Source organism: Ranitomeya variabilis, chromosome 2 (genome assembly GCF_051348905.1).
Source record: "Ranitomeya variabilis isolate aRanVar5 chromosome 2, aRanVar5.hap1, whole genome shotgun sequence".
Taxonomy (NCBI): domain Eukaryota; kingdom Metazoa; phylum Chordata; class Amphibia; order Anura; family Dendrobatidae; genus Ranitomeya; species Ranitomeya variabilis.
The window spans coordinates 1111779143-1111804489 of NC_135233.1; the positions used below are offsets into that span (position 1 = coordinate 1111779143).

At 46.9% G+C, this 25347-nt stretch overlaps 1 protein-coding gene across 2 annotated transcripts in view; it reads right to left on the reverse strand.

Annotated features, from left to right (window-relative positions):
• The window catches only part of EMILIN1 (elastin microfibril interfacer 1), a 139399-nt gene that overhangs the window by 33790 nt on the left and 80262 nt on the right, over positions 1-25347 (reverse strand). For both annotated transcript variants that reach the window (XM_077292009.1, XM_077292007.1), the window contains exons 3-4: positions 14362-14570; positions 3366-5531 (exon numbers count right to left, since the gene is read on the reverse strand). In XM_077292009.1, coding sequence (XP_077148124.1) covers positions 3366-5531; positions 14362-14570 — 2375 coding nt within the window. The remainder of the gene's footprint in view (positions 1-3365; positions 5532-14361; positions 14571-25347) is intronic.

Sequence of the window (25347 nt, forward strand, 5' to 3'; positions counted from 1 at the left end):
CTGCGTCGCACAAAGACACGGTGGTTGGAACCAAAGATCTCAAATTTGGACTCATCAGACCAAAGCACAGATTTCCACTGGTCTAATGTCCAGTCCTTCTGTTCTTTAGTCTCTTCTGCTTGTTGCCTGTCCTTAGCAGTGGTTTCCTAGCAGCTATTTTACCATGAAGGCCTGCTGCACAAAGTCTCCTCTTAACAGTTGTTGTAGAGATGTGTCTGCTGCTAGAACTCTGTGTGGCATTGACCTGGTCGCTAATCTGAGCTGCTGTTAACCTGCGATTTCTGAGGCTGGTGACTCGGATAAACTTATCCTCAGAAGCAGAGGTGACTCTTGGTCTTCCTTTCCTGGGGCGATCCTCATGTGAGCCAGTTTCTTTGTGGAGCTTGATGGTTTTTGCCACTGCACTTGGGGACACTTTCAAAGTTTGCCCAATTTTTCGGACTGACTGATCTTCATTTCTTAAAAGTAATGATGGCCACTCGTTTTTCTTTACTTAACTGCTTTTTTCTTGCCATAATACAAATTCTAACAGTCTATTCAGTAGGACTATCAGCTGTGTATCCACCGGACTTCTGCACAACACAACCGATGGCCCAACCCCATTTATAAGGCAAGAAATCCCACTTATTAAACCTGACAGGGCACACCTGTGAAGGGAAAACCATTCCCGGTGACTACCTCCTGAAGCTCATCAAGAGAATGCCAAAAGTGTGCAAAGCAGTCATCAAAGCAAAAGGTGGCTACTTTGGAGAACCTAGAATATAAGACATAATTTCAGCTGTTTCACACTTTTTTGTTAAGTATATAATTCCACATGTGTTAATTCATAGTTTTGATGTCTTCAGTGTGAATGTACAATATTCATAGTCATGAAAATACAGAAAAATCTTTAAATGAGAAGGTGTGTCCAAACTTTTGGTCTGTACTGTATGTGCCCAATGTATGCATGTATCTGTATGTAGGTGCTCTGTGTATGCATGTATCTGTATGTGTGAATGTGCTCTGTGTATACATGTGTGTGTGCTATATGTATATATACATGTGTGTGACGTGCATTGTGTGTATATGTGTATCACATACAGTGTTTGTGTCATATACGGTAAGTATGTAGCATCCATTTATAAATCCCCTAAGCAGATGAAAATTCATAGGTGTAAACATCTGCAATCGCCCAACGAACAAGCAAAATTCTGCTCCTTCATCTGGTGATTACTTTACTGCAGAACAAAAATAATTGTTCTTAGCAGCATATCGCTCTGTGCAAACTGTAGATGTAGTGCTGATAACCTGACATGTATGGGGACAGAGTGACCTACTAGTGATTGATTTGGTTCCATGATTCCTTGACATCCTGTGTAAAGAGGCCGGTAAACAAGCGCTGAAAGACTTCAACATTGCCAATCTCACTCGTTTAACAGCCTGAACTATAAATATACATAAATTGCCCATACAAAGCACATGGTCTAAAGATGCTTCATCTAAACCCCCTCAAAAGACAAAGGGCCGTCTCTCTATCTGGGGTAAAAAAGGTTCAGTCACTAGAGAAGACAAAGGGGCACTCCCTGCATCTGTAAAAAAGGAAGGTCCAGTCTCCAGAGGAGACAATGGGGCACTACCTCCACTTAGAGAAAGAAAGGTACATTCTCTAGAGACAATGGAGCACTACCTCAACCTGGAGAAAGAAAGGTTCATTCTCCAGAGGAGACAATGGGGCACTACCTCCACCTGGAGAAAGAAAGGTTCATTCTCCAGAGGAGACAATGGGGCACTACCTCAACCTGGAGAAAGAAAGGTTCATTCTCCAGAGGAGACAATGGGGCACTACCTCAACCTGGAGAAAGAAAGGTTCATTCTCCAGAGGAGACAATGGGGCTCTACCTCCACCTGGAGAAAGAAAGGTTCAGTCTCCAGAGGAGACAATGGGGCACTACCTCCACTTAGAGAAAGAAAGGTACATTCTCTAGAGACAATGGAGCACTACCTCAACCTGGAGAAAGAAAGGTTCATTCTCCAGAGGAGACAATGGGGCACTACCTCCACCTGGAGAAAGAAAGGTTCAGTCTCCAGAGGAGACAATGGGGCACTACCTCAACCTGGAGAAAGAAAGGTTCATTCTCCAGAGGAGACAATGGGGCTCTACCTCCACCTGGAGAAAGAAAGGTTCAGTCTCCAGAGGAGACAATGGGGCACTACCTCCACTTAGAGAAAGAAAGGTACATTCTCTAGAGACAATGGAGCACTACCTCAACCTGGAGAAAGAAAGGTTCATTCTCCAGAGGAGACAATGGGGCTCTACCTCCACCTGGACAAAGAAAGGTTCAGTCTCCAGAGGAGACAATGGGGCACTACCTCCACCTGGAGAAAGAAAGGTCCAGTCTCCAGAGGAGACAATGGGGCACTACCTCCACTTAGAGAAAGAAAGGTACATTCTCTAGAGACAATGGAGCACTACCTCAACCTGGAGAAAGAAAGGTTCATTCTCCAGAGGAGACAATGGGGCACTACCTCCACCTGGAGAAAGAAAGGTTCAGTCTCCAGAGGAGACAATGGGGCACTACCTCCACCTGGAGAAAGAAAGGTTCAGTCTCCAGAGGAGACAATGGGGCTCTACCTCCACCTGGAGAAAGAAAGGTTCAGTCTCCAGAGGAGACAATGGGGCACTACCTCCACCTGGAGAAAGAAAGGTTCAGTCTCCAGAGGAGACAATGGGGCACTTTCTCCCTCCGCCTACAGAAAAAAAGGTTCAATCTGCAGAAAAGACAAGGGGGCACACCCTGCACCTAGAGAATTAAAGGTTCAATCTCTCGAGGAGACAGAGGGGCACTCCATCCACGTGGAGAAAGAAAGGTTCAGTCTCCAGAGCAGACGAGGGGGGCACTACTTCCGCCTAGAGAAAAAAAAAAGCAGTTCAATCCCCAGAGAAGACAAGGAGGCACTCCCTGTGCCTGGAAAAAGAAAAGTTCAATCTCCAGAGGAGACAAGGGGGCACGCCCTCCATCTGGAGAAAGAAAGGTTCAAATCTCTAGAGGACGCGAGGCTTCTTCACCAACAGGAGCATTAATCTGTGGTACAGCCGACCTAAGGAGCAGGGACACAGCGAGAACCAGTGATGGTTTTAAAAAGGCTAAGATTCTTTTTAAGAATTCAGTAAATGTATAATTATTTTTTTCTAAAGGTTTAGTCCAGGGGGCTGACAACTGGGATCAGGATGGAAAGCTGACCACTTCTGGGGCAGAGCGAATCATGCATTGTGGTTGTATATATATCGTTTCTCTTTGTCATTTTCCATCCCTCGGTTAAGTTATGGACATTTGCTTTTTGTGTTTTTTTCCAACCGTATTAACTATGTAACTCCGGTGTCTTACCTATAAAGTCCTGGACGGTGAAGTTCTGGAACTCAGAGGAGAGGATCAGCATGGAGCTGTTCAGAGTGTTCAATCTGCCATTGATGCCATTGAGCTGCTTATTGTGAAGTTTATCAAACCAGGCGCTGTGAGTCCTCAGGGTGCTGTTCATCTCATGTACACAGTTCCACAGGCCGGACACGTGCATATTTAGGGTTTCCTTTATCTTACTTAAGCTACTTGAGACTGTATCAAGTTTAAGACAGACATTCTCCAGCTTACTGACACGCTCCTCCAGTCCTCCAGAGGAACGACGGCACTCTTGGCTCTCCTCTAACACCATGCTGGTAAAACTATTGATTTCTTTTTGGAAGAGGTGGAACTTTTCATTGTTGTCTTTGATGTGCTCGGTCACCTCCTCCTGAAGTTTATTAATCTCTGAAATGAGCTTGTGCTTGGTTGTCCCCAGGTCATGGATGTCTGTCTCATGTTTCTCCACGCTTTCTTGCAGATCTTTAACACTGTCATTTAAGGATGTGAAGGTCACAATGATGTTAGAAAGTTCTCCCTGTAAATGCTTCAGTTCTCCACTAGAGCTTCCTCCAAAGACAGTAAAGCCATCAAGAGGTTTACTGGAGCCGCTGAGGCCCTCCTCGGCTTTCTTGTGCATTGCCTGACACGTGGCGGTGCACTCTGCCACCTGCTCCTTTAACTTGCCCACTTCCTCCTGCAGATTGGAGCACACCTGCCCACAGCTCCTGTAGTCAAACTGTATCATTTTTTTAAGAGAGGCAATATCATTCTCCATGTCAAGCATCTTTCCATTAGTGTCGTTCTGATATTGAGCAATGTTTACATCAAATCTGTCCAGATCATCCAGGATGGTGGTCGTGAATCTATCTTGGGCATCTTTGAGGTCATTGAATAACTTTGTAGAGGAGTCTCCGTTAGCATTCACAAATGTCTTAACATTACTGAGTTCATCTTCCAAGTCATTGAGAGTCCCTTGCATCTTTATGCCCGATTCTCTCAGATCGATGATATCGGAATGGATAATCTCAATCTGGTCTGTGTTCTGCTTCACCCGATTCTCCAAGTCTGAGACGGCTTCAGTCACATCTGAACTCTGCTTGCTGCACTGGTCCCTGCACTGGTGGACAGAGCTGGTCACCTTGCTGCTCAGAATCTTCACATCTTCACCAACTTCTCTAATGCGATCTTCATTCTTTCCTACACGATCTTTCAAGAAGTTAAAATCGTGGGAGAAATCCAGCATCTTCTGCTCCATCTGATCTCGGAATCCAGAACTGTTGCCCAGCTCAGTGAGCAGAATGTTGATTTTGTAGTCATTGCCTTGAATGCGGTTCTTGAAATCATCTCTGAACTTATCGATTTCATCCTGGAAATAATTTTTCAGCTCGTCTCTGTAGTTGTAATAATGTTCCTCCAAGGTCCTTCTCGTGATGTTCATTCGCCCCTCAATGTCGGATAGGCGACTATTCAGGTTAGTGCCCCCCTGGCTGATCTCATTATTACCGTCCCCTAGTTCGTTGTCTAGACGGATGGTCAGGGCAACCACAGATCCAGACAAGGTGTCTGCTCTCCTTTCTGCATCACCTACTCTTCTGCGCAGATCAACAACTTCCATACAGCAATCCTTTGGGAGCCGTTTTGTCATCTCCACCACATGTGACTGGATGTTCTGCACGGCTTCTCTGTTTCTCAGGTCCACAGAGTTAATAAGTTTCTCTAGCCCTCGTATACGGTCCTGGTCCTCAGTGTGTTTATTACGGAAGCTCTCCAACCCTGAGAGGCAGTTGGAACATGACTGCTGCATCATTTGTTCCACCTCTTTTAGGATGTCTCCTCTCAGGCCGGTAGTGATGCCAGAACTGTCAGGAGGCTGGTGGGGGTTCAAGTTTCCGAGCTCTTGATCGTGGTCTTTCACTTTCTTGTCCAGATTGGTCAGGAGGGTCTGAATGTCATTTAGCTTTTCCGACATGTCAGGCTGGCTGGAGGCAGAATCTGCTGGTTGCTTCCCATTCAACACATTTTCCACAGTCAAACGAATCTCAGACAGGAATTTCTCATTCATCCCCTGCAATGTAGACTGCAAGCTCTGCAGATCCTTGGTCAGACGTTGCACCTTGTCTTCCAGTTGCTTCACTTTTTCAGAGTCTCCTTGACCTGACAGAAACAACAGGACAGACAATCAGTGAGTATTCAAAAATGCACAGCAGCTTAAGCACTTTTATTTCTGGTATTACCTCATATTGGTAGAGATTTCTGATGAATGCATATTAGGAGGACTGGTAGCTTGAAGAGAAGACAGAACCCAGAGAGAAACTACAAAGAGTGAGAAAGAGTGAACTGTAAGGAACTGCAGATCCTAGAGGAAAACAAAGATAAGAACACATGCAATGATGAGAACCCTGAGGAGAAAGTCTACACAGAGGGAGACAGCGGAGGAAGAAACAGCTCAACAGGAGACAGCTAAGGAGCAGCTCAGAGATCCCATCTCTCTACCGTCATGGGGTAGTGTGTTCATTCACCAAATGGCCAGAGGGACTGAAGTCGCAATACAAAAACAACCATGGCATCTAGTGTCACAATAGTCTCAGAGACAGCAACTAATTACTGACTTACACTGGAAATGAGATCTGAAGGCCTCAGACATGACATGAGGACCCCAACATCTAATACATGGAGGACATGAAGACCCAGGAGACAAGGGATCTGGGGAAGATCACAGCTTCTGAATCTGCAGAGGTCAGGACAAGAGAGGACTCAGGTCTGACATGAGGACCCCAACATCTAATTCATGGAGGAGATGAAGACCCAGGAGACAAGGGATCCGGGGAAGTTCACAGCTTCAGAGTCTGCAAAGCTCAGGACAAGAGGGCTCAGGTTTCAATGTCTCCTCATTACAAGAGGCAGTGTGCAGAGATGAGGACAAGAGGACACAGGTCACAGTCTTCTCCTCCTCTAATCACTAGAGCCAGTCTGTACAGAAAATGAGGGAAGATGATCAGGTAACAGTCAACTCAGTGGTGTAGCAACTGGGTAGGTAGAGGGGGTCATCGCCCGTCATATGGAGGGGCCCACCTGGATCCACAGCTGCTTCTGTTATTAAGCAGAAGGTGGCCTCGGTGATCTGATGTGATGGGAGTTGTATTCAGAAACAGCTGTGTACAGGCTCGGACTGGCCCATAGGGGAATAGGGGAATATCCCGGGGGGCCTCTGTGCAGATCTGGGCCCCCAACCCCACTGTATGGGCAGTACTTGCCATAATTCACTTGATTCAGAGGGGGACCCCAGAAAAAAATGATGTAGTGTCCTCCTAAAAATTCAAACCAGCAAAGGCTAAACCGACAGCTGTGGGTTGATATTAATAGCCTGAGAAGGGGCCAGGGATATTGCCCCCCTTCCAGGCTACCAACTTTAGCCCTCCCAGAAATGGCGCATCCATTTGCTCTGGTGACAAGTGGGGTAATAGTATTGAGGTTGATCTCAGCTTTGTATTGGCAGTTAACATCAAGCTAAGGGGTTAGTAATGGAGAAGCATCTAGAAGATGCCCCATTACTAACCCCATAGTTACATTGTAAAGAAAAGATTTCTCACTCCACTAGCGGTGAGGTCAGTGAGATGAAAGTCACTGTGAGACACTGATGCGCAGCTCACTGTCTCTGCTGGATGGCAGGCCGAAAGCTCCCATCAGCATGGCATCTAGATGTAGCAGAGTTAGACTTGTCAAGGAGCAAATGGATTATCTTATCGTTGGACAGATGAAGAATATGGTGGTTTATTATTTTTTGGTCTTTTATCGAAGACATCGATGGATTCCGCCCTACATCTCCGCCCTTGTCTCAGTCTACCACCCCACCCGTCCTCTCCACGATTCTGCACCGCCCTACATCTCCGCCCTCGTCTCAGTCTACCACCCTACCCTTCCTGTCCACTGTTCTGTACTGCCCTACATCTCTGCCCTTGTCTCACTCTACCACCCTACCCTTCCTGTCCACTGTTCTGTACTGCCCTACATCTCTGCCCTTGTCTCAGTCTACCACCCTTATCGTGCTCTCCGTTCTGCTAATGACCTAAGACTAACATCTTCCATAACCTCCCACTCTCGCCTCCAAAACTTCTCTTGTGCTGCGCCAATTCTCTGGAAAACATTACTTGAGACAATTCAATTTCACACCAAAACCCTCAGTTTTAAGCGTGCCCTAAAATGCATTTCTTTAGACTGACCCTCCTCCTCACCACTTATGTAACTATTCCAGTTTTGCCCTTCAAACATTTTTTTCCAAACCAGAACCCCCGAATCATCTGAATTCACCCTCCATGCACTCAGTAGCCCTCTGTGTCTGTACTGGGCACACACTGGTGGTGACTGGATCACGCAGTGTTATGTGCAGATCCCATTTATTACACTGATGGCCGTCCGTACAATACAAGCCCTCTGTACCACGCACATTTGTGTCTCCCCTATTTCCTCATAGATTGTAAGCTCTTGTGATCGGGACCCTCACTCCTGTATCTGGCAACCTGTGTATTATTCTGTAATGTCCGTATTGTCCATACAAATCCCCTCTGATGTAAAGTATTGCCGACTGTAGGGGGCGCTACAGAAATAATAATTAGAGCCAACTGGGAGAAGAGCGGAGGACACAAGTTCAGAGCACAAGCAGAGGTCAGGACGAGGAGGAGGAAAAGGGATCAGTCCTCTCCTCCTCTAATCACCAGAGGCAGGCCATACAGGAAATTAGAGGGGGGATCACAGCTTCTGCAGAGGTCAGGACAAGACAAGGGTCAGATTACAGTCCTCTCTTCCTCTAATCACCAGAGGCAGACCATACAGGAAATGAAAGGGGTGGCTCACAGGTTCTGCAGAGGTCAGGACAAGGCAAGGGTCAGATTACAGTCCTCTCTTCCTCTAATCACCAGAGGCAGGCCATACAGGAAATTAGAGGGGGGGATCACAGCTTCGGCAGAGGTCAGGACAAGGCAAGGGTCAGATTACAGTCCTCTCCTCCTCTAATCACCAGAGGCAGGCCATACAGGAAATTAGAGGGGGGGATCACAGCTTCGGCAGAGGTCAGGACAAGGCAAGGGTCAGATTACAGTCCTCTCCTCCTCTAATCACCAGAGGCAGGCCATACAGGAAATTAGAGGGGGGGATCACAGCTTCGGCAGAGGTCAGGACAAGGCAAGGGTCAGATTACAGTCCTCTCCTCCTCTAATCACCAGAGGCAGGCCATACAGGAAATTAGAGGGGGGGATCACAGCTTCGGCAGAGGTCAGGACAAGGCAAGGGTCAGATTACAGTCCTCTCCTCCTCTAATCACCAGAGGCAGGCCATACAGGAAATTAGAGGGGGGGATCACAGCTTCTGCCAAAGTCAGGACAAGACAAGTGTCCTCCTCTAATCACTAGAGGCAGCCCATATAGGAAATGAAAGGGGGATCACAGGTTCGGCAGAGGTCAGGACAAGACAAAGGTCAGGTTACAGTCATCTCCTCCTCTAATCACCAGAGCCAGACCATACAGAAAATGAGGGGCGGATCACAGGTTCTGCAGAAGTCAGGACAAAACAAGGGTCAGATTACAGTCCTCTCCTCCTCTAATCACCAGAGGCAGACCATACAGGAAATGAAAGGGGTGGCTCACAGGTTCTGCAGAGGTCAGGACAAGGCAAGGGTCAGATTACAGTCCTCTCTTCCTCTAATCACCAGAGGCAGGCCATACAGGAAATTAGAGGGGGGGATCACAGCTTCGGCAGAGGTCAGGACAAGGCAAGGGTCAGATTACAGTCCTCTCCTCCTCTAATCACCAGAGGCAGGCCATACAGGAAATTAGAGGGGGGGATCACAGCTTCGGCAGAGGTCAGGACAAGGCAAGGGTCAGATTACAGTCCTCTCCTCCTCTAATCACCAGAGGCAGGCCATACAGGAAATTAGAGGGGGGGATCACAGCTTCTGCCAAAGTCAGGACAAGACAAGTGTCCTCCTCTAATCACTAGAGGCAGCCCATATAGGAAATGAAAGGGGGATCACAGGTTCGGCAGAGGTCAGGACAAGACAAAGGTCAGGTTACAGTCATCTCCTCCTCTAATCACCAGAGGCAGACCATACAGAAAATGAGGGGCGGATCACAGGTTCTGCAGAAGTCAGGACAAGACAAGGGTCAGGTTACAGTCCTCTCCTGTGCTATGGTCTGCATGTTCTTTATGACTTCTAGACCTGAGGATGGGAGAGAGATGTGATGGCCCAGCTGCTTCAGCATACTGTATGTATGAGAGATTGATAATGTACAGGGGCTTCTCGCAAAATTAGAATATCATAAAAAAGTGAAGTTATTTCAGTTTTTCAATACAAAAAGTGAATCTCCTATATTCTATAGTCATTACACACAGAGTGATCTATTTCACGTGTTTATTTCTGTTAATGTTGATGATTATAGCTTACAGCCAATGAAAACCCAAAAGTCATTATCTCAGTAAATTAGAATACTTTATAACACCAGCTTGTAAAATGATTGTAAAATCCGAAATGTTGTCCTACTGAAATGTATGTTCAGTAAATGCGCTCAATACCTGGTCGTGGCTCCTTTTCCATCAGTTACTGCATCAATGCGGCGTGGCATGGAGGCGATCAGCCTGTGGTGCTGCTGAGGGGTTATGGAGGCCCAGGTTGCTTTGATAGCAGCCTTCAGCTCGTCTGCATTGTTGGGTCTGGTGTCTCATCTTCCTCTTGACAATACTCTATAGATTCTCTATGGGATTAACGTCAGGCGAGTTTGCTGCCAATCAAACCCAGTGATACTGTTGTTTTTACACCAGGTATTGGTACTTTTGGCAGTGTGGACAGGGGCCAAGTGCTGCTGGAGAATGACATTTCCATCTCCAAAAAGCTTGTCGGCAGAGGGAAGTGCAGCACCCCAGAGTCCTGGTCGTTGCAGTACTGTGGCTCCGCCGCTAAGGGGGGCTATGGTACGTCTGATGGCACTGAAGGAGTTCACCTGACCAGGTATCACAGATACCAATACATTTCACAGTCTGGCCTCCAGGGGGAGCTAAGGGTTCTATTCATTAGGCCACTCCTCACAATCTGGTAAAACTGGGGGTTAGGCAGGAAGTTAGGAGAGAAAGCTGACTGGGTTGGAACCAGGCAACACCTTGTGGCAGAGGGTGTTGTAGGGGGAAGATTCAGAGGGGTCCCTGTCAGGGGTGGGATCCTGACAGAGGCCTAGCGAACAGAGAGAACGTTACGGGACCGCGCCTGCACGATATAGCGGCGGTACCCCAAGAAAGGATAAGAAGCGAGGTATATTGTGCTGAGTGAGAAACGAGATCAACGCAAATCGGAGAATACCAGTAGGAGTCGTGCTGTAAGACGAGGCAACATCCTATTGAGGCGCAATACCGGTGGCCGGAACGCCGAGGAAGTATAGAGCTCCAAGCCAAACTTCAAACCTACGGCAGGACAGTCAGTTAGAGGCGGGCTGTCTCACCCAATTGACCTAGGAAGACACAGGGGGGTAACAACAGGAGTGGGGCGACGCTAGAGTCCCGGAATAGCTCCGAGCCTCCCCGTCATACGGGTGCGTCCTAACCATAAGATCTGGGGGACGTGGAAGAACATCAGAATCGAGTTGTGAGGGAACACGAGAAACAGACACAACAGTTGTGAGGACTATCCCGTGGTGCTCAGCAGGGAAGGACTACAACACACAAGCGCTAGCAGGTAGGCACAGATTTCCACCTGCAAAGGGAACTCTGGAGGTGCCATCGGACCGACCGGGCTTGCGCAGCCCAGTTAACCGTATTCCGGATTGAGGACCCTGAAGCCTTCAGTAAAGAGGTAAAGAGACTGCAACCTGGTGTCCTCGTTATTTACTGCACCGCACCACCACCACCATCTAAACCTATTATTTGGGCGCCCCTCAGCAGGGTCACGGGCCGGGTCTAGCCACCGTGACAACCCCAGAACAGAGACTCAGAGGCCCGGTACCGGGTACCCCTCGGCCCTGCGACAGTGGGGGCGCTGCAGAAGCATGAAGGGCTCTAAAATGTCCTGGTAGACGGTTGCGCTGACTTTGGTCTTGATAAAACCCAGTGGACCTACACCAGCAGATGACATGGCTCCCCAAACCATCACTGACTGTGGAGACTTCACACTAGACCTCCAGCAGCTTGGATTGTGGCCTCTCCACTCTTCCTCCAGACTCTGGGACCTTGATTTCCAAATGAAATGCTAAATGTATTTTCCTTGTGGAGTGTGTCAGTGACGCCTTCTGGACATCTGTCAGGTCAGCAGTCTTCCCCATGATTGTGGATCTCCTGAAACAGACTAAGGGACCTTTATAAACGCTTAGGAGCCTTTACAGGTCTTCATTGTTAATTATTCTAATTTACTAAGATAATGGCTTCTGGGTTTTCATTGGCTGTAAGCCATAATCATCAACATTAAGAGAAATAAACACGTGAAACAGATCACTCTGTGTGTAATGACTATAGAATATATAAGGTTCACTTTTTGTATTGAACTGAAATAAAATTCACTTTTTTGATGATATTCTAATTTTCTGAGAAGCACCTGTGTGTATTAGTGTGCATATAATGTATATATTGCGCATATATGCGTAGTTCTCGTGTCTGTGTGTTATTATGAGGGTTTATTCACAGCTGTAGGAAGGCTGCGTTCACACCTCGCTTTTAATCCACATCTAGCAAGTACTGCAGGAAGACTGTGAACGATGCATATAATTGCATGCCATTAGTTCATCAATAATGTATGTATGTACAGTATATAGCAGTATTATATGTGTGCACAGCGTATAGCAGTATTATATGTGTGTACAGTATATAGAAGTATTAAATGTGTGTAAACTGTATACAGCATATAGCAGTATTATATGTGTGTACAGTATATAACAGTTTTATATGTGTGCACAGGGTATAGTAGTATTATATGTGCGCACAGTATATAGATATATGTGTGTACAGTATATAGCAGTATTATATGTGTGTACAGGGTATAGCTGTATTATATGTGCGTACAGTATATAACAGTTTTATATGTGTGCACAGGGTATAGCAGTATTATATGTGCGTACAGTATATAGATATATTATATGTGTGTACAGTATATAGCAGTATTATATGTGTGTACCGGGTATAGCAGTATTATATGTGCGTACAGTATATAGATATATTATATGTGTGTACAGTATAGATATATTATATGTGTGTACAGTGTAGAGCAATATTATATTTGTGCACAGTGTATAGCTGTGTTATATGTGTGTACAGTATATAGCTGTGTTATATGTGTGTACAGTATATAGCAGTATTATGTGTGTACAGCGTATAGCAGTATTATTTGTGTACAGTATATAGCAGTTTTATGTGTGCACAGTGTTTAGCGTTATTACATGTGTGTACAGTATATAGCAGTATTATATGTGTGTACAGTATATAGAAGTGTTATATGTGTGTACAGTATATAGCAGTATTATGTGTGTACAGCGTATAGCAGTATTATTTGTGTACAGTATATAGCAGTTTTATGTGTGCACAGTGTTTAGCAGTATTATATGTGTGTACAGTATATAGCAGTATTATATGTGTGTACAGTATATAGATATATTATATGTCTGTATAGTGTATAGCAGTATTATATGTGTGTACAGTGTATTATATGTCTGCACATTGTATAGCAGTATTATATGTGTGCACAGTGTATAGCAGTATTATATGTGTGTACAGTATATAGCAGTATTATGTGTGTACAGTATATAGCTGTATTATATGTCTGTATAGTGTATAGCTGTGTTATATGTGTGTACAGTATATAGCAGTATTATGTGTGTACAGTATATAGCTGTATTATATGTCTGTATAGTGTATAGCTGTGTTACATGTGTACAGTATATAGCAGTATTATATGTGTGTACAACATATAGCTGTATTATATGTCTGTATAGTGTATAGCTGTGTTATATGTGTGTACAGTATATAGCAGTATTATATGTGTGTACAGTATATAGCTGTATTATATGTCTGTATAGTGTATAGCTGTGTTATATGTGTGTACAGTATATAGCAGTATTATATGTGTGTACAGTATATAGCAGTATTATATGTGTGCACAGTGTATAGCAGTATTATATGTGTGTACAGTATATAGCAGTATTATATGTGTGTACAGTATATAGCAGTATTATATGTGTGTACAGTATATAGCAGTTTTATGTGTGTACAGTATATAGATGTATTATATGTCTGTATAGTGTATAGCAGTATTATATGTGTGTACAGTGTATTAGATGTGTGCACAGTGTATAGCAGTATTATATGTGTGTACAGTATATAGCAGTATTACATGTGTGTACAGTATATAGCAGTATTACATATGTGTACAGTATATAGCAGTATTATACAGTATGTGTGTACAGTATATAGATGTATTATATGTCCTTATAGTGTATAGCAGTATTATATGTGTGTACAGTATATAGTTGTATTATATGTCTGTATAGTGTATAGCACTATTATGTGTGCACAGTGTATAGCAGTATTATATGTGTGTACAGTATATAGCAGTATTATATGTGTGTACAGCGTATAGCAGTATTATTTGTGTACAGTATATAACAGTTTTATATGTGTGCAGTGTATAGCAGTATTAAATGTGTGTACTGTATATAGCAGTATTATATGTGTGTACAGTATATAGAAGTATTATGTGTGTACAGTACATAGCAGTATTATATGTGTACATATATGAAAAATGGGAATATTATATACATAGGAATAAGATGTAACATTTTCATTGAAGGAGACCATTTTCTCCATTGTTGGAGGTCAGACCGCTTTGGTGTCATTATGTTTTCTTACTTTGGTCGTTAGTGGGCGCCATCTGTTTTTATTTCCTGATCATAACTTGGTCTTTGTCACACTTGTAATTAGTAGTACAACGACATTTGGGTTGGCACAATAGATTCACCCTCACCTCCAGAACCACTAAGATGACCGCCTCCATTGGATCCAGAAATGTTGGGTCTTACAGGCCTTGGCCTGGGTCTAGTGGTTGTGACCTGAGCTCCATTTGCTGGTCCCTCATTACAGTCGTCTCCTGAGTATCCATGACAGCATTTCCATTCCATGTCCGACACAGTCTTGTAGGCAATTTTGTAACGGGGTCTCATGTAGCTGCGATATCTGAGATAGGAAAAAAGATTACATAAATGATGGCGAACTGCAATGTGGAAATTAGCAGCGTTCAATCATCCATTCGACTAGGGTGCAACCTAACATGTCTTATGCAGAGACTGCGTCACCTTAGTACAGCCGCAATCACCAAGGAGAAAAAGAAAAGAAACAAAACAGAAGTAGGAAACAAAAACCCGCAAAGGAGGGAAAAAAACAGGACCCAGAGAAAGAGAGGAGAACAGGACCCACAGCAGGTGAAGAAAATAGGACCCAGAGACGGAGATGAAAACAGGACCCAGAGCAGAAGAGAAAAACAGGACCCAGAACAAGAGAGGAAAACAGGACCCAGAGCAGGAGAGAAAAACAGGACCCAGAACAAGAGAGGAAAACAGGACCCAGAGCAGGAGAGGAAAACAGGACCCAGAGCAGAAGAGAAAAACAGGACCCAGAACAAGAGAGGAAAACAGGACCCAGAGCAGGAGAGGAAAACAGGACCCAGAACAAGAGAGGAAAACAGGACCCAGAGCAGGAGAGGAAAACAGGACCCAGAACAAGAGAGGAAAACAGGACCCAGAGCAGGAGAGGAAACAGGACCCAGAGCAGTAGAGAAAAACAGGACCCAGAACAGGAGAGGAAAACAGGACCCAGAGCAGAAGAGAAAAACAGGACCCAGAACAAGAGAGGAAAACAGGACCCAGAGCAGGAGAGGAAAACAGGACCCAGAACAAGAGAGGAAAACAGGACCCAGAGCAGGAGAGGAAAACAGGACCCAGAGCAGAAGAGAAAAACAGGACCCAGAACAAGAGAGGAAAACAGGATCCAGAGCAGGAGAGGAAAACAGGACCCAGAGCAGGAGAGGAAAACAGGACCCAGAGCAGGAGAGAAAAGACAGGACCCAGAGCAGGAGAGGAAAACAGGACCCAGAGCAGAAGAGAAAAACAGGACCCAGAACAAGAGAGGAAAACAGGACCCAGAGCAGGAGAGGAAACAGGACCCAGAGCAGTAGAGAAAAACAGGACCCAGAACAGGAGAGGAAAACAGGACCCAGAGCAGAAGAGAAAAACAGGACCCAGAACAAGAGAGGAAAACAGGACCCAGAGCAGGAGAGGAAAACAGGACCCAGAACAAGAGAGGAAAACAGGACCCAGAGCAGGAGAGGAAAACAGGACCCAGAGCAGGAGAGGAAAACAGGACCCAGAACAAGAGAGGAAAACAGGACCCAGAGCAGGAGAGGAAAACAGGACCCAGAGCAGGAGAGAAAAGACAGGACCCAGAGCAGGAGAGGAAAACAGGATCCAGAGCAGGAGAGGAAAACAGGACCCACAGCAGGAGAGGAAAATAGGACCCAGAGACGGAGATGAAAACAGGGACCACAGCAGAAGAGGAAAACAGGACCCAGAGCAAGAGAGGAAAACAGGACCCAGAGCAGGAGAGAAAAGACAGGACCCACAGCAGGAGAGAAAAACAGGATCCAGAGCAGGAGAGAAAAGACGGGACCCACAGCAGAAGAGGAAAACAGGATCCAGAGCAGAAGAGGAAACCAGGACCCAGAGCAGGAGAGGAAAACAGGACCCAGAGCAGGAGAGAAAAGACAGGACCCACAGCAGGAGACGAAAACAGGACCCAGAGCAGGAGACGAAAACAGGACCCAGAGCAGGAGAGAAAAACAGGATCCAGAGCAGAAGAGAAAAACAGGATCCAGAGCAGGAGAGGAAAACAGGATCCAGAGCAGGAGAGGAAAACAGGATCTACAGCAGGAGAGGAAAACAGGACCAAGAGCAGGAGAGGAAAACAGGACCCAGAGCAGGAGAGAAAAGACAGGACCCACAGCAGGAGAGGAAAACAGGACCCACAGCAGGAGAGGAAAACAGGACCCAGGGCAGGAGAGGAAAACAGGATCTAGAGCAGGAGAGGAAAACAGGATCTAGAGCAGGAGAGAAAAGACAGGACCCAGAGCAGGAGAGGAAAACAGGACCCAGCGCAGAAGAGGAAAACAGGATCCAGAGCAGGGGAGGAAAACAGGACCCACAGCAGGAGAGGAAAATAGGACCCAGAGACGGAGATGAAAACAGGGCCCACAGAAGACGAAAACAGGACCCAGAGCAGGAGAGGAAAACAGGGCCCAGAGCAGGAGAGAAAAGACAGGACCCACAGCAGAAGAGGAAAACAGGGTCCAGAGCAGAAGAGAAAAACAGGATCCAGAGCAGGAGAGGAAACCAGGACCCAGAGCAGGAGAGGAAAACAGGATCCAGAGCAGGAGAGGAAAACAGGATCCGGAGCAGGAGAGGAAAACAGGACCCACAGCAGGAGAGGAAAACAGGACCCAGAGCAGGAGAGGAAAACAGGATCCAGAGCAGGAGAGAAAAGACAGGACCCAGAGCAGGAGAGGAAACCAGGATCCAGAGCAGGAGAGAAAAGACAGGACCCACAGCAGGAGACGAAAACAGGACCCAGAGCAGGAGAGGAAAACAGGATCCAGAGCAGGAGAGGAAAACAGGATCCAGAGCAGGAGAGGAAAACAGGACCCACAGCAGGAGAGGAAAACAGGACCCACAGCAGGAGAGGAAAACAGGATCCAGAGCAGGAGAGAAAAGACGGGACCGAGAGCAGGAGAGGAAAACAGGATCCAGAGCAGGAGAGGAAAACAGGACCCACAGCAGGAGAGGAAAACAGGACCCAGAGCAGGAGAGGAAAACAGGACCCAGAGCAGGAGAGGAAAACAGGACCCAGAGCAGGAGAGAAGAGACAGGACACAGAGCAAGAGAGAAAAAACATAACGCAGAGCAGGAGAGGAAATAAGACCCAGAGCAGGAGAGGAAAAACAGGCCCCACAGCAGTGGAGGAGAAAAACAGGACCAAGAGCAGGAGAGAAAAACAGCACCTACAGCAGGAGAGGAAAACAGGACCCACAGCAGGAGAGGAAAACAGGACCCAGAGCAGGAGAGAAAAGACAGGACCCACAGCAGGAGAGGAAAATAGGACCCAGAGACGGAGATGAAAACAGGGCCCACAGAAGACGAAAACAGGACCCAGAGCAGGAGAGGAAAACAGGGCCCAGAGCAGGAGAGAAAAGACAGGACCCACAGCAGAAGAGGAAAACAGGGTCCAGAGCAGAAGAGAAAAACAGGATCCAGAGCAGGAGAGGAAACCAGGACCCAGAGCAGGAGAGGAAAACAGGATCCAGAGCAGGAGAGGAAAACAGGATCCGGAGCAGGAGAGGAAAACAGGACCCACAGCAGGAGAGGAAAACAGGACCCAGAGCAGGAGAGGAAAACAGGATCCAGAGCAGGAGAGAAAAGACAGGACCCAGAGCAGGAGAGGAAACCAGGATCCAGAGCAGGAGAGAAAAGACAGGACCCACAGCAGGAGACGAAAACAGGACCCAGAGCAGGAGAGGAAAACAGGATCCAGAGCAGGAGAGGAAAACAGGATCCAGAGCAGGAGAGGAAAACAGGACCCACAGCAGGAGAGGAAAACAGGACCCACAGCAGGAGAGGAAAACAGGATCCAGAGCAGGAGAGAAAAGACGGGACCGAGAGCAGGAGAGGAAAACAGGATCCAGAGCAGGAGAGGAAAACAGGACCCACAGCAGGAGAGGAAAACAGGACCCAGAGCAGGAGAGGAAAACAGGACCCAGAGCAGGAGAGGAAAACAGGACCCAGAGCAGGAGAGAAGAGACAGGACACAGAGCAAGAGAGAAAAAACATAACGCAGAGCAGGAGAGGAAATAAGACCCAGAGCAGGAGAGGAAAAACAGGCCCCACAGCAGTGGAGGAGAAAAACAGGACCAAGAGCAGGAGAGAAAAACAGCACCTACAGCAGGAGAGGAAAACAGGACCCACAGCAGGAGAGGAAAACAGGACCCAGAGCAGGAGAGAAAAGACAGGACCCACAGCAGGAGAGGAAAACAGGACCCAGAGCAGGAGAGGAAAACAGGATCCAGAGCAGGAGAGGAAAACAGGACCCACAGCAGGAGAGGAAAACAGGACCCAGAGCAGGAGAGGAAAACAGGATCCAGAGCAGGAGAGAAAAGACAGGACCCAGAGTAGGAGAGGAAAACAGGATCCAGAGCAGGAGAGGAAAACAGGACCCAGAGCAGGAGAGGAAAACAGGACCCAGAGCAGGAGAGGAAAACAGGACCCAGAGCAGGAGAGGAAAACAGGACCCAGAGCAGGAGAGGAAAACAGGACCCAGAGCAGGAGAGAAGAGACAGGACACAGAGCAAGAGAGAAAAAACATAACACAGAGCAGGAGAGGAAATAAGACCCAGAGCAGGAGAGGAAAAACAGGCCCCACAGCAGTGGAGGAGAAAAACAGGACCAAGAGCTGGAGAGAAAAACAGCACCTACAGCAGGAGAGGAAAACAGGACCCACAGCAGGAGAGGAAAACAGGACCCAGAGCAGGAGAGAAAAGACAGGACCCACAGCAGGAGAGGAAAACAGGACCCAGAGCAGGAGAGGAAAACAGGATCCAGAGCAGGAGAGGAAAACAGGATCCAGAGCAGGAGAGGAAAACAGGACCCACAGCAGGAGAGGAAAACAGGACCCAGAGCAGGAGAGGAAAACAGGATCCAGAGCAGGAGAGAAAAGACAGGACCCAGAGTAGGAGAGGAAAACAGGATCCAGAGCAGGAGAGGAAAACAGGACCCAGAGCAGGAGAGGAAAACAGGACCCAGAGCAGGAGAGGAAAACAGGACCCAGAGCAGGAGAGGAAAACAGGACCCAGAGCAGGAGAGGAAAACAGGACCCAGAGCAGGAGAGAAGAGACAGGACACAGAGCAAGAGAGAAAAAACATAACACAGAGCAGGAGAGGAAATAAGACCCAGAGCAGGAGAGGAAAAACAGGCCCCACAGCAGTGGAGGAGAAAAACAGGACCAAGAGCAGGAGAGAAAAACAGCACCTACAGCAGGAGAGGAAAACAGGACCCACAGCAGGAGAGGAAAACAGGAACCAGAGCATGAGAAGAAAAACAGGACCCACAGCAGGAGAGCAAAAGCAGAGCCCACAGATGGAGAGGAAAACAGGACCCACAGCAGGAGAGACAAACAAGACCCAATACAGGAGAGGAAAACAGGACCCAGAGCAGGAGAGGAAAACAGGACTCAAGAGCAGGAGAGGAAAATAGGAAACAGCAGGAGAGGAAAAACAGGACCACAGCAGGAGAGGAATATAGGACCCACAGCAGGGGAGGAAAACAGGCCCCACAGCAGGATATGAAAATAGGAGGAAAAATAGGACTCAGAGCAGGAGAGGAAAAACAGAATACAGAGCAGGAGAGGAAAACAGGAGCCAGAGCAGGAGATAGAAAACAGGACACAGAGAAGGAGAAGAAAACAGGACCCAGAGCAAGAGAGGAAAACAGGAGCCAGAGCAGGAGAGAGAAAACAGGACCCACAGCAGGAAAGGAAAACAGGACCCAGAGCAGAAGAGAAAAACAGGACAAAGAGCAGGAGGGGAAAACAGGACCCTGTTGTGAATTTGCTTTTTGCTCCCTCTAGTGGTTACTAGTTTTTTGACTCTGGTTTTTCTGTCATTCCTTTTATCCGCACCTGGGTCGTTAGTTAGGGGTGTTGCTATATAAGCTCCCTGGACCTTCAGTTCAATGCCTGGCAACGTAGTTATCAGAGCTAGTCTGCTGTGCTCTTGTCTACTGATCCTGGTTCCAGTTATATCAGCTAAGTCTGCCTTTTGCTTTTTGCTATTTGTTTTGGTTTTGTATTTTTGTCCAGCTTGTTCCTAATCTATATCCTGACCTTTGCTGGAAGCTCTAGGGGCTGGTGTTCTCCCCCCGGACCGTTAGACGGTTCGGGGGTTCTTGAATTTCCAGTGTGGATTTTGATAGGGTTTTTGTTGACCATATAAGTTACCTTTCTTTATTCTGCTATCAGTAAGCGGGCCTCTCTGTGCTAAACCTGGTTCATTTCTGTGTTTGTCATTTCCTCTTACCTCACCGTCATTATTTGTGGGGGGCTTCTATCCAGCTTTGGGGTCCCCTTCTCTGGAGGCAAGAAAGGTCTTTGTTTTCCTCTACTAGGGGTAGCTAGATTCTCCGGCTGGCGCGTGTCATCTAGAATCAACGTAGGAATGATCCCCGGCTACTTCTAGTGTTGGCGTTAGGAGTAGATATATGGTCAACCCAGTTACCACTGCCCTATGAGCTGGATTTTTGTATTCTGCAGACTTCCACGTTCCTCTGAGATCCTCGCCATTGGGGTCATAACAGTTTGCCAGGCCGATATTAAATGTTTAATGCATTGCAGAAGAGGGATTATAAGAAAGAAGATTCTGAGTTTTTTTTTTTCTTCTTCTTCCCCTTTACCTCAGAGTGGCTATGCTTGCTGCAGACATGAATGTCCAGACCTTGATTACAAGTGTGGACCAGCTGGCTACTCGTGTGCAGGGCATACAAGACTATGTTATCAGAAATCCTAGGTCAGAACCTAAAATACCGATTCCTGAACTGTTTTCCGGAGACAGGTTTAAGTTTAGGAATTTCGTGAATAATTGTAAATTGTTTTTGTCCCTGAGACCCTGTTCATCAGGAGATTCTGCTCAGCAAGTAAAAATTGTTATTTCGTTCTTACGGGGCGACCCTCAGGATTGGGCTTTTTCGCTGGCGCCAGGAGATCCGGCATTGGCTGATCTTGATGCGTTTTTTCTGGCGCTCGGTTTACTTTATGAGGAACCCAATCTTGAGTTTCAGGCAGAAAAGGCCTTGCTGGCTATGTCTCAGGGGCAGGACGAGGCTGAAGTGTATTGCCAAAAATTTCGGAAATGGTCCGTGCTGACACATTGGAACGAGTGTGCACTGGCCGCTAATTTTAGAAATGGCCTTTCTGAAGCCATTAAGAATGTTATGGTGGGTTTTCCCATTCCCACAGGTCTGAATGATACTATGGCACTGGCTATTCAAATTGACCGGCGGTTGCGGGAGCGCAAAACCGCAAATTCCCTCATGGTGTTGTCTGAACAGACACCTAATTCGGTGCAATGTGATAGAAAAACCGCAAATTCCCTCATGGTGTTGTCTGAACAGACACCTGATTTAATGCAATGTGATAGAATCCTGACTAGAAATGAGCGGAAAATTCATAGACGCCGGAATGGCTTGTGCTACTACTGTGGTGATTCTACACATGTTATCTCAGCATGCTCTAAACGTATAGCTAAGGTTGTTAGTCCTGTCACCGTTGGTAATTTGCAACCTAAATTTATTCTGTCTGTAACTTTGATTTGCTCACTGTCATCTTATCCTGTCATGGCGTTTGTAGATTCAGGTGCTGCCCTGAGTCTCATGGATCTCTCATTTGCTAAGCGCTGTGGATTTACTCTTGAACCATTAGAAAATCCTATTCCTCTTAGGGGTATTGATGCTACACCATTGGCAGCAAATAAACCGCAGTATTGGACACAGGTTACCATGTGCATGACTCCTGAACACCGCGAGGTGATACGTTTCCTGGTTTTACATAAAATGCATGATTTGGTTGTTTTAGGGCTGCCATGGTTACAGACCCATAATCCAGTCCTGGACTGGAAGGCTATGTCAGTCTCAAGTTGGGGCTGTCGTGGTATTCATGAGGATTCCCTGCCTGTGTCTATTGCTTCTTCTACGCCTTCGGAAGTTCCGGAGTATTTGTCTGATTATCAGGATGTCTTCAGTGAGTCTGAGTCCAGTGCACTGCCTCCTCATAGGGACTGTGACTGTGCTATAGATTTGATCCCGGGCAGTAAATTTCCTAAGGGAAGACTGTTTAATCTGTCGGTACCTGAACATACCGCTATGCGTTCATATATCAAGGAGTCTCTGGAGAAAGGACATATTCGTCCGTCTTCTTCCCCTCTTGGTGCGGGATTCTTTTTTGTGGCAAAAAAGGACGGATCTTTGAGACCTTGTATTGATTATCGGCTTTTAAATAAGATCACTGTCAAATTTCAGTATCCTTTACCGCTGTTGTCTGACTTGTTTGCCCGGATTAAGGGTGCCAAGTGGTTCACCAAGATAGACCTTCGTGGTGCGTACAACCTTGTGCGCATTAAGCAAGGTGATGAATGGAAAACCGCATTCAATACGCCCGAAGGTCATTTTGAGTACTTGGTGATGCCTTTTGGGCTCTCCAATGCGCCTTCAGTTTTTCAGTCCTTTATGCATGACATTTTCCGGAAGTATCTGGATAAATTTTTGATTGTTTATCTGGATGATATTTTGTTTTTTTCTGATAATTGGGATTCGCATGTGGAGCAGGTCAGGTTGGTCTTTAAAATTTTGCGTGAAAATTCTTTGTTTGTCAAGGGCTCAAAGTGTCTCTTTGGTGTACAGAAGGTTCCCTTTCTGGGGTTCATTTTTTCCCCTTCTGCTGTGGAGATGGACCCAGTCAAGGTCCGAGCTATTCTTGATTGGACTCAGCCCTCGTCAGTTAAGAGTCTTCAGAAGTTCTTGGGCTTCGCTAACTTCTACCGTCGTTTTATCGCTAATTTTTCTAGCATTGTGAAACCTTTGACGGATATGACCAAGAAGGGCTCCGATGTAGCTAACTGGGCTCCTGCTGCCGTGGAGGCTTTCCAGGAGTTGAAACGCCGGTTTACTTCGGCGCCTGTTTTGTGCCAGCCTGACATCTCACTTCCCTTTCAGGTTGAGGTGGATGCTTCGGAGATTGGGGCAGGGGCCGTTTTGTCGCAGAGAGGCCCTGGTTGCTCTGTTATGAAACCTTGTGCCTTTTTCTCTAGGAAGTTTTCGCCTGCCGAGCGAAATTATGATGTGGGCAATCGGGAGTTGTTGGCCATGAAATGGGCATTTGAGGAGTGGCGTCATTGGCTCGAGGGTGCTAAGCATCGTGTGGTGGTCTTGACTGATCACAAAAATCTGATGTATCTCGAGTCTGCTAAACGCCTTAATCCGAGACAGGCCCGCTGGTCATTGTTTTTCTCCCGCTTTGATTTTGTTGTCTCGTATTTACCAGGTTCAAAGAATGTGAAGGCCGATGCTCTTTCTAGGAGCTTTGTGCCTGATGCTCCTGGAGTCGCTGATCCTGTTGGTATTCTTAAAGATGGAGTTATCTTGTCAGCTATTTCTCCGGATCTGCGACGTGTGTTGCAGAGATTTCAGGCTGATAGGCCTGAGTCTTGTCCACCTGACAGACTGTTTGTCCCGGATAAGTGGACCAGCAGAGTCATTTCCGAGGTTCATTCCTCGGTGTTGGCAGGTCACCCGGGAATTTTTGGCACCAGAGATCTGGTGGCCAGGTCCTTTTGGTGGCCTTCCTTGTCTAGGGATGTGCGGTCATTTGTGCAGTCCTGTGGGACTTGTGCTCGAGCTAAGCCTTGCTGTTCTCGTGCCAGCGGTTTGCTCTTGCCCTTGCCTGTCCCGAAGAGACCTTGGACACATATCTCCATGGATTTCATTTCTGATCTTCCGCTATCTCGGGGCATGTCCGTTATCTGGGTGATATGTGATCGCTTCTCCAAGATGGTCCATTTGGTTCCTTTGCCTAAGCTGCCTTCCTCTTCCGATCTGGTTCCTGTGTTTTTCCAGAACGTGGTTCGCTTGCACGGCATCCCTGAGAATATTGTGTCAGACAGAGGATCCCAGTTCGTTTCCAGGTTCTGGCGATCCTTTTGTAGTAGGATGGGCATTGATTTGTCGTTTTCGTCTGCTTTCCATCCTCAGACTAATGGACAGACGGAGCGAACCAATCAGACTTTGGAGGCTTATTTGAGGTGTTTTGTCTCTGCTGATCAGGACGATTGGGTGACATTCTTGCCGTTGGCTGAGTTTGCCCTTAATAATCGGGCTAGTTCCGCCACCTTGGTTTCGCCTTTTTTCTGCAACTCTGGTTTCCATCCTCGCTTTTCTTCGGGTCATGTGGAGCCTTCTGACTGTCCTGGGGTGGATTCTGTGGTGGATAGGTTGCAGCAGATCTGGAATCATGTGGTGGACAACTTGAAGTTGTCACAGGAGAAGGCTCAGCGCTTTGCCAACCGCCGCCGCGGTGTGGGTCCCCGACTACGCGTTGGGGATTTGGTATGGCTTTCTTCCCGCTTTGTTCCTATGAAGGTCTCCTCTCCCAAATTTAAACCTCGTTTTATTGGGCCTTACAAGATATTGGAAATCCTTAATCCTGTATCTTTCCGTCTGGATCTTCCTGTGTCGTTTGCTATTCACAATGTATTTCATAGGTCCTTGTTGCGGCGGTACATTGTGCCTGTAGTTCCTTCTGCTGAGCCTCCTGCTCCGGTGTTGGTTGAGGGCGAGTTGGAGTACGTGGTGGAGAAGATCTTGGATTCTCGCATCTCCAGGCGGAGGCTTCAGTACCTGGTCAAGTGGAAGGGCTATGGTCAGGAGGATAACTCCTGGGTGGTCGCCTCTGATGTTCATGCGGCCGATTTGGTTCGTGCCTTTCATGCCGCTCATCCTGATCGCCCTGGTGGTCGTGGTGAGGGTTCGGTGACCCCTCACTAAGGGGGGGGTACTGTTGTGAATTTGCTTTTTGCTCCCTCTAGTGGTTACTAGTTTTTTGACTCTGGTTTTTCTGTCATTCCTTTTATCCGCACCTGGGTCGTTAGTTAGGGGTGTTGCTATATAAGCTCCCTGGACCTTCAGTTCAATGCCTGGCAACGTAGTTATCAGAGCTAGTCTGCTGTGCTCTTGTCTACTGATCCTGGTTCCAGTTATATCAGCTAAGTCTGCCTTTTGCTTTTTGCTTTTTGTTTGGGTTTTGTATTTTTGTCCAGCTTGTTCCTAATCTGTATCCTGACCTTTTCTGGAAGCTCTAGGGGGCTGGTGT